Source organism: Melampsora larici-populina (assembly GCF_000204055.1).
Source record: "Melampsora larici-populina 98AG31 unplaced genomic scaffold MELLAscaffold_49, whole genome shotgun sequence".
NCBI classification, from domain to species: Eukaryota; Fungi; Basidiomycota; class Pucciniomycetes; order Pucciniales; family Melampsoraceae; genus Melampsora; species Melampsora laricis-populina.
This window is the reverse complement of record NW_006768813.1, coordinates 353,130-368,236: the sequence shown is the minus strand read 5'-3', so window position 1 is coordinate 368,236 and position 15,107 is coordinate 353,130. Positions and strand designations below refer to the sequence as shown.

General features: G+C 45.4%; 3 protein-coding genes across 3 annotated transcripts; 1 reads left to right on the top strand and 2 right to left on the bottom strand.

Annotated features, from left to right (window-relative positions):
* Nucleotides 1-4,403: 4,403 nt before the first annotated feature.
* MELLADRAFT_110988 (uncharacterized protein) lies at nt 4,404-5,234 on the top strand (the record flags this gene model as incomplete). Its single annotated transcript, XM_007415265.1, has 2 exons — nt 4,404-4,739; nt 5,037-5,234. The coding sequence occupies 2 exons, from the start codon at nt 4,404-4,406 to the stop codon at nt 5,232-5,234; spliced, it is 534 nt and encodes a 177-aa protein (XP_007415327.1).
* Nucleotides 5,235-9,249: 4,015 nt separating this feature from the next.
* MELLADRAFT_110987 (uncharacterized protein) lies at nt 9,250-9,827 on the bottom strand (the record flags this gene model as incomplete). The annotated part of the gene is made up of 2 exons (XM_007415198.1): nt 9,250-9,385; nt 9,502-9,827. The coding sequence occupies 2 exons, from the start codon at nt 9,825-9,827 to the stop codon at nt 9,250-9,252; spliced, it is 462 nt and encodes a 153-aa protein (XP_007415260.1).
* Nucleotides 9,828-10,395: 568 nt separating this feature from the next.
* Nucleotides 10,396-12,207, bottom strand: MELLADRAFT_110986 (uncharacterized protein; the record flags this gene model as incomplete). Its single annotated transcript, XM_007415197.1, has 7 exons — nt 10,396-10,606; nt 10,674-10,799; nt 10,855-10,955; nt 11,009-11,161; nt 11,211-11,603; nt 11,650-11,697; nt 12,148-12,207. 7 exons carry the CDS (start codon nt 12,205-12,207, stop codon nt 10,396-10,398), a joined length of 1,092 nt encoding a protein of 363 aa, XP_007415259.1.
* Between the last annotated feature and the right edge of the window lie 2,900 nt (nt 12,208-15,107).

Genomic DNA, 15,107 nt, shown 5'->3' with positions numbered 1-15,107 from the left:
AACTAATGATGAAGAAGGATTGAAGAAAATGAGCTTCCTAAATGATTTTCCAAGTAACCCTCGAAGTTGATCCTTGAGTAACCACCGGGCTGGATAGCTAAGGCTACCAGTCCACCTAAAGAGATCGCAGGTAAGACCGACCATCTCTGTGACCGAGTTGGTCTCTCGAGTCGCACGGTTTGTTCCCCACGAGGCGCGCGAGCAAATTCCCGATAGAGATGCCTCTTGTTCACCGCTGTTTCATCTGTGGACAAGCAGTCAGTTTGTGTCTGTCACGGAAAATGAGAGATATATGGCTCACCGGTGAACACAAGGCAATACGGGTCAATTCCAAAGACCTCCCCTATATACGCCCCTTGTGCCTCTTCCGATTGATTCGGATGGACGGTTTGAGCTTTCTTCCTCGTCCATCCAATTCGCAATCGGACTTCATTTGAGAGGGTCTTCAGGGAGACAACCATTCCAAACCTCTCCGTGATTTTTTGTTGAAGCTCGTCTAGAAACAACGTAGGGTCGTGATGAAGAGCTTCCAGAATAAAATCACGTTGAACCTGTCCTAAAATGGGGCGTGGGCCGGGTATCATGTGATTGTCAGGGTTTGTGATGACCGCGCGTGTGGTCTGGTATAAATCGAACCACCGCCGGACGGAAGTGAGAGATACGTCGACCCCGAGAGTTGTGACTATGTCGTGGAAGCGCATTCCACGCATCACCATCCAAATGACCACCATCTTGATGTCAGGGGCATAAGAGTTTATGGGCATCTGTACACATGGATGTCTCAGTCAGTCATGGGAGCGAGGAGAAACAAATGACCCAAAAGAATCACCGAAAAAACTCACAGTTGATGGACCTGGTGGATGACACTTGAACCGTCAGACCTGTTGATGGTGAGTGATTGGTATCACTAATCAAAAGTTGAATCGAAGAATAGATGGGACGAGTGGAAGAGTTCAGATGAGGGGGTTAATGAATCGAGAGAAGGGAAACCGGAAATGGAAAGTGGGGGAAAGTGGATAACCGGTAAAGAGGGGTGGATGTCAATATTCGTCAACCGGCTTTCGGTATGTCACAGCAGGGTGTAAAGGGTTATACAGAGAGAGGAGCTGCGTAAACTTACTTGTCATTTGTCACGAGATTGCAACAAAGTTCAACAATCTCGAAGTGGATTTTGTGAGTTTTTGACTTCTCATTAAATCCAACGACGACACCATTCTTCGAAAAACTGCCGTTAGATATTACAACGGCTGTAAACATGTAATTTTTCCATGTCATGTTTTGCCAAAATTCATCCCCGAGCCAAAAACCGTAAGACATGACTCATACCGACACACATTGACATGGATTTTTAATTTACAAATCCTGTGTTGTAACGTGAGTCATGGCGGATGGTCTGACGGCTGACAAGTGTCATACCGACAAACAACATGACACCATATCACATCTAATAGCTTTGCCCAATTCACCACCGGAGTGTTAAATCACATTGTGCTAAACAGCATTCAGCCAAACTGTAGTTCATATTTGAAATGTGAAATCCGAAAGAAAGTTCTTAAACCAAGCTCTGGTCTAAAGTACCTTTTAAATCATCAACCCTTCCCACCTACCAACTCCAACATTCCATCTTTCACTTTTGTTTCTTTGGGTAAGTATTTCAACTCCTTCTATCTTCGCAGTACTCACAATATTCAACTTGGAACTTATTGATTTGCCATCAAAAGTACCTTTCTCTTCTGTTCAATTAATGAACTGTTCTCTCACTACACCAAATGTCATCTTTACCGGGCGGTGAAGAAAACTACTGACATAGAAAAGTCCTGAGGCAACAGGAAGAGAGCTAAAAATCTGAAAAAATATGCACCTTGTTCCTAGATGTTGGGGCGTCATGACGAGTATTTTTTTATATTTTACACACAGATATTGGTTAATGTACTAACAATAAAGGCTGAGAATCATCAAAAACCCACCTGTAACAATACCTGAAATTTGGCCCTTGACTTTGAAGACAGGATTTTGGAATCTTCAAAAATCAATAACTTTTGAAGTTCTGAATCAAATCACTCGATTTGAAGTGCATTAAAAAGGTGAGCCTTCCCTCTACATTTTTCATTGAGACATCACATCTGTAGCTGGTCTAAAAAGGATCCTACAGAGCTATTCATGCAGAACTGTTTGAACATATGTAGAGTGTTTAAATGACTAGATAGCACCTTACTAATATTATGAAGTGTGAAGGAGAATAGTTCAGCTTTTGAATGAACCAAAAAATCGAGTTATTTGGAGCAGAATTGCAAAAGTTATTGAAGTTTTTAGACCACAGAATATTGTCTTCATACTCATGACTTTAGGTATTGTTACATGTGAGTTTTTGATGATTTTCAGCGTTTATTGTTAGTACATAAACCAATATCTGCGTGTAAAATACAAAAAAATACTCATCATGACGCCCCAACATCTAGGAACAAGGTGCATATTTTTTCAGAATTTTAGCTCTCTTCCTGTTGCCTCAGGACTTTTCTATGTCAGTAGTTTTCTTTACCGCCCGGTAAAGATTACATTTGGTGTAGTGTCTTGCTCAGGTTTAGATTCCATTCCTCTTCTCAGTCCCACCCTCTTTCAATCCATTTGTTATTTCCTAAGAAACAAGTCTTCAACATTTTACTAATGACGAGGGATTGGGCGGCGCGCCGCCCCACAGGATTTGACTTCATGTATTGTGTACCATTTTGTCTGGTCCCATGAGACCGTCAAAACCGGCAGTCAAACTCCAGCCGGTGCCCAACTTTGCCTGAGTTTCATGCGTTCCAAGCATTGCATTTCACCGCCATCATTGACTCTCCGTTCCGCTGTGCCGGTCTCGAAAGGACTCCAGCCATCTTACTTGGCCCCTCTCCTCCTCTGCGCATGCCATGGAAAGTGAAGTCAAAGCCTGGTGCAAACCATGTGCTTAAGGGCACATCGGTTCCAATAAACACCGGGGCTCCGCCCTAAACCGGCTGTTGTCAGTTTTGACTGGCTCACGAATAAGATGTATTTTACACTAAAGGGATGTCACTACGACGACAATCTCGCAGCTATGTACATAAGTGCTCATCGCGCGGTCCGGCCAAGTGCGGACCCCTCCGTCGATGAGTCACCGTCCAGGAGAATTCCTAGGCGCTCTTTGTCACATATGCAATTACAGTCCATTCCTGATTTCAGGTGAACCCTCAAGGAGTGAGCGGCGGCAAACCCCTTTGGCGCCTGCTTCGCCAACTTTGCGGTTGGACCTGGACCATTTGAATTTCTGAGACCTATTTGGAGAAACCGGTTAACCCAAGACCTAGCCTCATTCAAGCAAGTGCCCACTTACCTCGATCTCCCATGTGTTGGATTCAAGTTGACTTGCGACGACAAAACCTCAAAGACTGATCACGTTTCCTACCCTGAGAGCATCAATGCTGAGCTGGCATGTGATGTGCGGCTTAAGGAGATAAATGGCATAAAAGTCGTGCCGCTTCGAAAAAAGCATGACAATGAGCGTTTGTTCCAACAACTGGTACAAAGGCTCGCTCACCATATAATGAGTACTCCTATGTAACACTTTTATGTATTCCAAAGTTTGGTGCGTTGTCAAACGGCAAGTCAACCATTCGGCAATCCTGCCAACGCCCTGCGTCGTGACTCAATTGGATAGCGCGTTTAGACGAACTTCGGCCTCGTCGATGCAAATGGTTGCCTCGGCTTCTTCAAATATCGTAGATACACAGTTTCTGCCGCCCGCGGCCACCTCCCCTTCAATACGGTAAGCGTGATTCATTTTGATTGCGCTTTCATCTCGCTTCGTGGCGATAAGAATCTTGATTCCTTGGAGCACCCCCGAATTTATGAAGACATTGGATTCGTACATTTTCAACCTTCGTGTTGAATTGTAATCAGCAAGAGGTGTCTAGCAAGCGACGTGTCAGTTTGCTAGTCGATTGCCCCGAGTATTGTTTCAACACTTACATCGCATTTCGTCCAGAAAACACTGCTGAATCGCAAAGGAAAGGTGGAGGACGAATAATTTTGCATGTTGTGAGAAACCGACCTACGATCTTGTGCTCGTGAAAATGCTTGACTTGTTGTGACAAAGAAAGGGCGCGATGTAACACCAAATGCAAATAGCCAGACCGTTTTAAAGTCAGCTGCAATTGGCATCCGACATCCACCGCAAGGCTTCGCTTGAGGAGAGCCTGAACGCCGAGTTAACCAAAGATGAGATCAAGACTCACTCGGTCTGAGTCAACTCTTCCTCGCGATCCCATGCTGTGCGCAAAGCACCAAGCCGACTACCGCGCTCGAATTGCCAGCTCTTCCGCGCCTTGTCAGGGGCCACTGGTCACCTTGGCAAAGAAAGAATCCATCCGAGGCGGTCGTCAATCATGCTTTGGCCGACCATGTCTGGTGCCGGGCTTCCCGTGTCATACACAATGGCTGTTCCTGGGCCGGTCCAAGACGTCGCGGTTTTTTCGGATTTGCCATGGTCTGTATTCCAACATACCGGACTTCCTCAGTCCAGGCGATGGTTGGGCCTTTCGCCGAACGGTATAGGCGTTCAAACAGACGGTGTTTCCGTATTAGTTAAGCACTATCGCTCATCACGCTACGGTTTGATTATGGACCAACACCGGGATTGCCATTTCCCCAGTCAATTTCCTCGACACCGCATCTTGTGGACGTCAGCCAACGCAACGATACCAAATGACCTCTTTCAGAATGTGAGCCTACTATGATGAGATCGGCATCGAAGTGAGACACGTACGGTCAGATCGTGCTCCGTCTTCCCTATAAATTGTCTGTAGAAAAGACCCATTCCCAGTTGAAACCCCAGACCTCGAGACGTTGCGCCAAATATGTCGTTGCCTCTCTGTTTACTCCTTACCACCGCAGAACACTTCACGTACCGCCTCACGCCGCACAATGTAAGCCTTTCCGCGCCTTCTTGATGTTATCATACTTACTCCATCGGGACAGACATTGTATACATGCACTTTGCCTGATACGATACCATCCAGGGTAAATCCGGAGGTCTGGGCGCGGTTTTTACAAAATCAGATGGCGGCATTCATCGAGACGGCTCGCGCCGCGTCCCTCCCAGGGCATATATTCACTTACGTTGCAGTCGTCGAGTTCCAACGTCGCGGGCCGCCATTCGTCACAGTGCTCACTCACAATTTCCCGACCGTCAACGTGTGACTCAATTCTTGCGATAATGCTTCGTAAGTCCACTCTCGAGAAGATTCGCTCCGGACAGTTCACAATTGTTAACATTGCTCTCACCTGGTCACAACACGCTCCATTATTACAATTAGATCGATCAAGATATTTACATTTATTCACATCTATGTCCATCCTCTGTCCTGTCATCCAACCGCTTGAATTTCACATCATTCTAACAAAGCCTTAAATACTACATTGGTAGTCATATGATCCCTCTTGACTTCTGTCAATATGACGGATGTTGCCGCGCTTGAAGTGCATCGAGACATCGCGACGTACAATTGTCCATGCGCGAACACCGGTGTTGGCAGAACAACACATACCTGTTCCAAAGTTTGCCCTTGCGACTTATTAATGGTCATCGCGAAAGCCAGAGCAACCGGGAATTGAAAACGAAAAAAAGAAATTGGCACCGTTTCATTCCCCGGGTGATGCATTTTCATTCGTGGCAAAGACAGTCCTCTACCCTTTCTTGGCCCAGATACGACTACACAATCCAGAGCGTTGTCAGACTTATGTGTGATCAGCAGCCTGGTCCCATTGCAAAGGCCAGTGTACAGGTTGAGATTCCGGAGGACTATTACTACTGAGCCCGTTTTCAAGTCGAGTTGGTGAGAAGGGAAGCCTGCTATTTCAAAACTATTCAGAACTTCAATGCTCACATGAGAAGCATACTCTTCATCCAGAGTGTCCAGAGAGGAGTACCGCCGACTTTCGCCGTCTAAGCTCCTCAGCACCATTTGATTCAACTCAGCGACAGTCCGGTTTAAGGTGGTAATCACGGCGCGGCTTTCATAATACATCGCAAGTCTCCTCCAAGCCGAACGACAAATAAGATTGTTGACAGCTGAATAAAAAGGATAGATCCAGCTTTGGCTCAACGGTTGCCCCGGCGCGATGCTGACGACGGCAACATGATCAAGCTTGACGCGATCCACATTAGCATCCTGAAGTCGACCTGACCCTAAGTCCAACAGCCATTCAGAATATTCTCCAACACCCTTTGCACCTTGTGCCAGTCTCAGGTTTTTCGTGAGTTTATATTCCTCCACTACATGCCAAAGGTCAGATGACTTGAAACACGCCCGAACCGAGTCCATCAATGAGCTGTGAAACACCACCGGCAAAGTTTGTCGGAAGTCTCCCGAGAAAAGTATTGTCAGGTCACCAAATGGCTGATCGCAGTCTCACAAATCTTGAAGCGACCTGTCCACGCATTCGATTGCATGCCTGTGCTGCATGACAATCTCATCCCACACCATAAAACGTGCAGCCTTGAGCGCTCTCCCCTTGGTGTCAGCACGGCTGAAGTTGCAAGTTGAGTCAGGATCGACGTTGATCGGGATTTCAAGCGTGGAATGAGCAGTTGCACCACGTAATAAAAGGAGTGCCGCCACGCCCGACGACGCCACAGCCACAAATGGGATTGATTCCGTGTTACAATAGTGCAGACAGGCATTGAGCAAAAAGGTTTTCCCGCAGCCACCGGGGCCATCGACAAACATGATGCGGCCAGGGTTATTATGAATTGCGTCCTGGACTGCGTCGTATACAGCACCTTGCTCGTCAGTCATAGTCACGCCTGCGTTGACAACGTACTCAGCACTGGTTTGTGGGGAAACAATTGTATCGTCAGTCGAATTGAGTAATCCATGGAAATCCAACAGTTCGTTTTGGTCCACCTCTTTCAGCCCGACGTCAGTCAACGTCTTACCCATGTATCCTAACGCAGTACCCAGCAAGAAAAGTCCATAGTTTTCTATCTGGCTGTCATCGGGTAACAGGTCCGGGTGAGATAAAGCTATTTGGTAATGACAGTCATCCGTAAGGTCTTCCATGTGATCATCCCAAAGATTCTGCGGATTAGAAGGTGGACTATGCGTCAAGATAAGAGCGAACATTTCGCGAAGCTGATGTCCAGTCTGCCAAACCGCGGCCTTGGTCAAGCACGCGTCGTAATGTGTGTTGCTCATGAGTAAACCAAGTGCGTCGGCTGCCGACCGATATGTTGGATGTAGCACACCGTCGACCGTTCGTAAGTCTCTGAAAGACATAGGACCTCTGACAGCAGTGAGCAGTAAACGTAAGTAATATCGGTCTCCATGCCCAGGCTTGGCAAAGTAGAGTCTGCTTATTGAGGCAATATCCTTCACTCGACGTGTCCATTGTTTTAGGCTTTTCTCCCACCAATAATAGTTTGTCATTTCGGTGTAAAGTAGTTCGCGAATGGGAAATTTAGCTCCGGTTACTTCGAGGTTTGCTGCACACATTCGGAAAAATTCTGACAAAGTTGTTTTCTCCGCTCGCCCGGATTCAATTGCACGACGTAACGAATCATTGTCCCTGAAGTAAACCAAGTTTGAGGACTCGTCGTGTAATGAAAGACGATTCACCGCCGGATGCCGGCCCGAAAGGGAAAACTGAAACAGAAGACATATGGCTAGACGACATTGTCAATACTTCGTTGAAACTGCGACGTGAAATCATTACTCACCTTCTGGTGCCGCCAAATAACGACCATCCACGTAATCTTGCGGTTCATCCTCAGTTTCAAGAGCAACAGCTTGCCGGTCGTGCCCCTTTGCGATATATTTGTACAAATACTTTACAGATTTCATGCTTACCGCCACTTCAATATTCATATGACAACGATATTTCAAAAGCAAAAACCTATTATAAGGGACAATGTCCCGATTTGTATAAGTATGACCGGACTTGAGGAACGTTCTGCCTTTGTCTGGGCGTTTTTATTGAGGGTAGGAGCGCTCCGTCATTGCAGTTTCTTCTTGAAAAGGTTGTGGATATCCATACTTACATTTCCCATTGTTCCAACAGGCTTTTCCCTCATGACACGGACCGTGTACCATAAACTGAACCACCAAATCATACAACAATGGATCCTCGTTTTGATCTGGAATCTCAGCCAAAACCAATAAGTCGACTTGTGCCGGAGACTTTGGTGTGGTGCGCGAATCGTTGATTAAGATGGTATGAGCGTGAGGCGCTCCGCGCTTCTGGAACTCGATTGTATGGACGTCGGATATGCAATTTCCCAAACGGCCAAGTTTCCTTACATCCTTGTGCATCTGTCTTAACTTCAAGAAAAAGACCCGCACCAATAAATCAGGCCGGTCTTCAGCCGTTTGCCCAGGTAACAACGCGTTCGTGATTTCGGGCCAATTAGAGTTTGCAGTCATGGTTATGAACAATGATGGATGTCCAAAACGTTTGACCAAGGCCATAGCGTCATTATACAACTCATGCATCGCCCTGGGTCCTCCGACGAAAGATGAGGGCAGGATGATGTTGCGCCCAATCCGGAAATCATTGTTGCTCAAAGCCTCAGTTTCCCCGTTGTACAGCTCGGCTCGAAGTCTTGTTTGGTTCAATCGTACAAATTTGAGCCTCGCATTTTCAATGCAGACATACATGTCGACAGTGATTTCTTGAAGCAATCTTCCACCTCGTAGTATAGGCGAGAAGACGTCTTGCCGGTCGAACAAAGTATAAGCATGCCATTCTGATCGCGAAACCTTCCCGCCTGGTCCTGCCAATAACGGAATGTCAACTACATTCTTTTACGCGAATGAAAAACGTGACTCACTGCGTGATTGAAGGTTGCGATAATGCTCATCCCAGCCTTGAGATCCGTACATGTAGAAGAGTGGGTATCTCAGGGCAAAGTAACTTGTATTCAATTCAGATATCCGGCGTAAAAAGCCACTCTTGCGGTACAGGATTAGTTCCCGGTTGGTGGACCCAACCTTGCCGTCTCCTTCAATGATTGCGGCTACCTGATTCCAAGTTGGATAATTGTAGCGATTCTTGTCGCAGTTCGCAATAGCAAGAGTCTTGATTTTGATCGTACGTGTAACGGTGCCTCAAGCGATCTGTTCAGCCGACTTATAGACTTTCGCGTACGGGTTGTAGGCGTAAAGAAACGATTGTAGCTGCTTTAAGATTTGAATATTCAACCCTCCGCCGGCGGCGGTTGAACGTGCGGTTGCTTCATGATCCGATTGGTCGCCGTTGATGAAGATTTGGCCAGATTTCTTCCTTACCCCATTGAGAGGTAGCAGAGAGCCAATCCGATGAACCAATTGTCCATATATGCGGTAAGTCCAACTGCCCCCGTTGCCAAGGACTGTTTTGTCCATTTTCACGCCGGTTGAAGCAAACAAAATTGCGTTGTTATAAGCCCGGATCTTATGCCTGAATTTTTTTGAGGCTGCACAAAAAATCAGCATTTGCTTTCCTGACCTGATAGTTGTCCACTTACTTTGATCCCTGCCAGTCAACAGCTTCCTCAGGAACGATGGGGTGAGATCATTGTCAAGGCCATCGCTCAGTAGGGCCACGGCCTTTTTTTGACAACACATGGAGAAAGTCGCGTGAGTCGCTTTCATATCTCTCTGTGTTCGTTCCGCTCTCCAATGTAAAGCTTCGCAATCCCTGCAGATATTGTCACATGGACCAACGTCCGACGGCAATTCGCCCGGGAAACGTGCAAAGTGACTGGCTTCGGACAGCTCAGCTGAGGAACGCGCTGCCGGTCCGTAACCTGCGACTTCATTCATGCCGTCCATGGAGTTCTGGATCGAAATTAGAAAGAGTAAGTATTTACATATATAATAAACTGAACACCACTTCCCACCTAAACGACTTTGAAACCTTCGGTTTGTACGATTACTCGATGGGTCCTTGTTTGTGATTTAAGAATGCTATCAGCGCGTTGGGGGGAAGGCTTTGATTATGATGGGTTGATGCGATTGGCGATGTCGGTGTATGTCGATTTTATTGTGGGATGGTGGAAAGCTCAATGGGGGCGGATCCCCAGAAGCAAAATCGGAGTCATGTTTTATCCAGAAGAGCGTGTAGCTCAGAAAATGAATGCAATGATCCCCTGCCCAGAATGGGCTGACCAAGTGGGCTCTCATACATAGTCAAAGATGCTGGTCCAATGCGACATTGGCAAGATTGCAAAAAACACATGAAATGTGACTGGATCATATTTTTACAACGCAGAGGGGGATAATAGACGTAACACATAGTGAAGGTTCGTACACCGGGGATTGGTCAAACTTGGTTCATCAAGGATTCCCATAACAACACAGACCAGTTGGTCGTGAACCACAGAGCTCGCTAGCCCGGAAGCTACGCGCCTCTGCTGCGTTTTGGTTGGCGACCGGCCCTGGTCATCTGCATTTTGCTGGTGCTCTGCTCGGGTGAGGCTTCCTCTTCAAAAAGGTCTTCGTCGTACGGATCTTCCCCAACCGGATCCTCCGGTTCAACTGGAATAGGTGGCTGAAGCTTGGTTTTAGCTGGGGCCCGGGCCCTCTTCTTGGGATTAGTTGGTGTTGGAGGACTGAACATCAAATATACAAATCAGCATATATTTGAAGCTTGTCTGATACTTATGATGGTGCTCGTACGTGAAATCATCCAACACGTCCTCGTCCAGGACTTCGTCGGGGGGATCGCGGGCTGCAGCTTTCCCTTTGCCCTTGGTGGGAGCCTTGCGCTTCGGCGCGGGGGCCGGGCTTGACGACGCCGTATGCCTGTAATGAATGGGTTAGCCATGGCACCAGTGACAGATAGTGAATGATGCATTACTTTGCGGGTCGTACTCTGCCACTGGCGGTGACCTGTGATCCGGTACTGATCTTCTTCTTTGGGGCAGTCTGATGACCGCTGCCGACATTGACGCCGGTGACCTGGAGCCAGCGACAATCAGCGTTGTCAAAACCGATGGACGGACTGCACGTACATCAACAACCCAACGATTTGAGGAGCCGTTCCAGTCGACGATGTACCCGTGGACTAAGGTTTCTTTCCCCTCTTGTATCAATCGCTGCGTGCCTTTAGGGTTGGGTGTTGGTCGCATCCGGTACTCTACTTCGAATTCTGGTGTTTCCTTTGTCTGAGAAAGATGTCAGCTTGAGTTCCAAAAAGACCCATAGGAAACGTACCTCTGGACGGTAATCCACGTGCTTCATGACAAACACCAAGACCGCGGAGTCGGAAGTGGCCTCTGGAACCTCTGTCTTGGCTCCGACGATACCAAAACCGGAGACACCGGTGTTGTTGTGTAAAGTACCGGTGAAGGCCTCGCTGGTTCCTACGTGAATCATGTGTTCGGCGTCGTAATAGACTTGATATTCGGCCGTATCATTCGACGGGATCATTCTGCCCTTAACGACGTAGCAATTTTCGTCTTCCGGCTCTTCTTTTGATCCACAATATGATGTGAAAGTGCCGTCATATTCAGGTTCATTGGCGTTGTCCCAACCGTTGCATGTGATTGAACCGGTTGCATTGCGATAGGTGTAAGCTCGATTATCCCATGGTTGGAGCTTTGTAGACTTTAGTCAGTTCAATGATGTGCTTGAGGAGATGTGAATTACCTACCGTCTCTGCTATTTCAACGACTGTCAATATAGTAAACGGATGTGATTTCTAGACCGGTCCGTTCATTTGGTTAGTGGTCGCCATGTGGATTGATCGTCACGATTCGAGATGGGTAATGGGAGGCTAAGGATGGTGATGAGACTGAAGAGCAAGTCGAGCACAGCTCGATAGTGCAATGGGAAAGAAGTAGCTTAGAGAGTCGGGATGGGTGGTGTTGAGACTGAAGAGCAAATCGAGCACAGCTCAGATTGTGCAACGTGATGGAAGTGTCTTAGAGAGTCGGGATTGAGAATGTAAATGGCGCAGTTGGCTTCTGGCGGTGAATGTTATCACGGTGCAATTGACCTTTGGATGGGACTATGGTAGAATGACTGTGTACAGCGTTATCCGACAGTTTGTTGCTCTTGAGGAATAAAGAACGTTTGGGTCATAGTCAGTCGTTCCTTATATCGGCCGGCGAATGGCGAGGTCAACTGGCTTGCGGCGAGTAATGCTTACTGGCTGGTTGGCTTGCTTGAGCGCGCCGCGCCGAGAGATTATCTGGACTCGTAGTGTCATGGTGAGGCTAGTGTTCGGCAAACGGGTAGAAATGGTGATGGAGCTGTATCAGAAGGCAGCACTGGTTTTTTTGGCATGGCGTAGCTTGGTTGCTGCGCCGATGAAAGTGCTGAAGCGAGTGAGCGAAGGCATGTCATGAAGCCTTGGTCAGAGTAACCCATGTTGGATCAGGGCGGTTGGACTCGGTTGGTTGTGATTGCTGAATTACCTGGATTTGTGCGATGGGAAAAATGAGGGTTTGCTGAATTGTGACGGATCGTATGTCTGAGCAGGGTGACTTCCGGTATTCGTTGGCAGGGTCATACGCAACAATGAATGTGTATGGGACTGCTGATGGAATGTCTCGCTCAGTACGGATAGGGAATTATTCGGGTATTGATAGGAAATTGAGGTTGTCAGGTTTGCGGGTATTAATCAAAAATTGGGGTTGTCAGGAAATTGAGGTTGTCAAGCTTCGTGCCTTTAGGTTGTAGATTACTTTGACATTGGTTTAATGTTTTTTAGTGATTAGGCACAAAATTGATCCTATCTTCAATCGATCCTTTCCATTTGATTGAATCATAATCAATCATTTTCCCCCTCCAATTCAATCAAAATCAATTGTTTCAATCCAAATCAATCACAATCGATTGTTTCAAACCAAATCAATCAAGATTGATCATCTCCATCTGATTCAATCAAGATTGATCATCTCCATCTGATTCAATCAAGATTGATCTTCTTCATCTGATTCACCTGAAATCAATCATATCAACGGTTCATCATTGAATCTTTCATTTGTAATCAAAACAAGCAATCTCATCTAATTCAACTCAAAACAAACCATTTCAACTTGCTGATTTTTAGATTTGTCTATTTAAAACATGGTAATGATGTGAGATGAAACTTACTTTTTTTCCCATGATGGTCAGATAGCAGTCTTCACAGAAGTCTCACAGGCCAATTTGATAGGGGATAGAATTGTATCTTGCATGTTCATTCTTCACTATGTGAATGCAGAACTACTTGATGTCACCAATGCTATTCCTCTATCAAATTGGTTTTGGATCATGATGATCTATGGTCACTGCTGAGGTTCAACTGTACTTGTCCTCCCCAAGGCTGGGTTGGCTTCACGCACCAGATTCTTGTGGGTAGGGTTTGACACAGACCTTATGCAAGCCTAGTCATCATTATCCTAGTGTGGGATGGACACTGAAAGTGGGTTGCTGTCTGACCATAAGGAATCTTTAAATGATATTCTTTTAATTGGTTTGGTATTAGTGGTAAGAAGAAGTATAGATCTCCATCACAGAAATGTGTTCAAAAGAAAATGTGATATGATAAAAAGTAAGAAGCAGAAGGATGGGATGGAAGCATTCAAAGCAAGATCAAAATCTTTGTCATTTGACTTAATTCATGTATTTTCCAATCTTTATAAGAATTTGGCTCCTTTTTTCAAATTATAAATCAGTATTGTTTTTTTCATATACTTCAAGGTATACTTGTGGTTGAGATGCATACAAAATATGAGTCTTCAAATAAACATGTGTAAGATATTCACGGTAAAGTACCAAAAACATTGAGATCTTTTCCTTCAAAGAGAGTGCCATCCCAGTTGTGATCCAACAAAGCATTACACATAAAACAAAATGCAACCCATATGTTAGAGTACACATATGAGCATCTCTTTGATTGATTTGCCATCATGGAAGTGTTTGCTGATGGCATTACGTCTTTCAAGCTGATCCTCGCAAACAGGCGGCTTGGTGTTGTTGTGATCCAAATGTTTACAATATTGATAGATTGTTCTCTCAGTCATTGTGATTCCTTATTTCACAAGGTTATCTTGTATTTCTCGTATGGTGAGTCCGTCGTTGAAACCATTTTCCAGTACTGTGTTGATGATAGCTATGTTGTTTTGTTTTGGCATTATTTGTGGAAGAGCAAGACAGAGTAATAATAATGTAGATGGATTATTGAATAAAGATAGTTGACTGTAGAGCTAAGATTGAGTGTTTATTTTTTTAAAAACTCTTGATTGCAGAGAAAAATACATCAAAAATTGGATAGTCCGATCCGAATGCAATATTTTGGAGAAATTCACATTTGGTGTCATGTTGTGTTGGTATGACACTTCCCCGACGGTACAATGTACAAGATGACTCATGTTACAACACGGGATTTGTAAATCAAAAATCCATGTCAATGTGTGTCAGTATGAGTTGTGTCGTACGGTATTTGGCTTGGGGATGAATTTCGACCAAACATGACATGGAAAAATTACATGTTTTACCCATGTCATGTTTATATGTCGGTATGAGTCTATACGTACACCATAGTTTTTGGTTCTTGGTTTTTGGAATTTTGGCATTTCCTTCAATTTTTGATACACACCACGGGCTACCATCACCGAGAACACCAACTGACACCATCACCACCACCAAGGGAGAAGAAGAATTTTGAAAAGCAACCATGCCTCCCTCTCAATTTACAGTGAGTTGGTCAAATTGCTCGACCGATCCAACTCTTGTGCCTTCAAATATCCAGACTTTGACTCAATATTGAATCAAACCACATCTCAAATCCTATCAACTTCAATCGTATCAATCAATACCAAAGTATTGTAGTTCAAATTAAACTAATAGATCCTACTACACATCACAGTCAAATCGGCAAGATCTTATCTCAACACCTGTTGTGTTAACCTTTTAAATTTCTTTGTCAACTTCATATCGAACCACTATTGTTTAAACTACCCATTGCATCAAAAAGATCCATTGGCTTGCTCTTATCTCAACAAAAAATTGATCCACTCGATCCTACTGCACATCACAACTAACTCTGAAAGCTCTTATCTCAACACTCATTGTGTTCACCTTTGAAGTTTCTTCTTTAACTTCATATCGATCCATTAATTC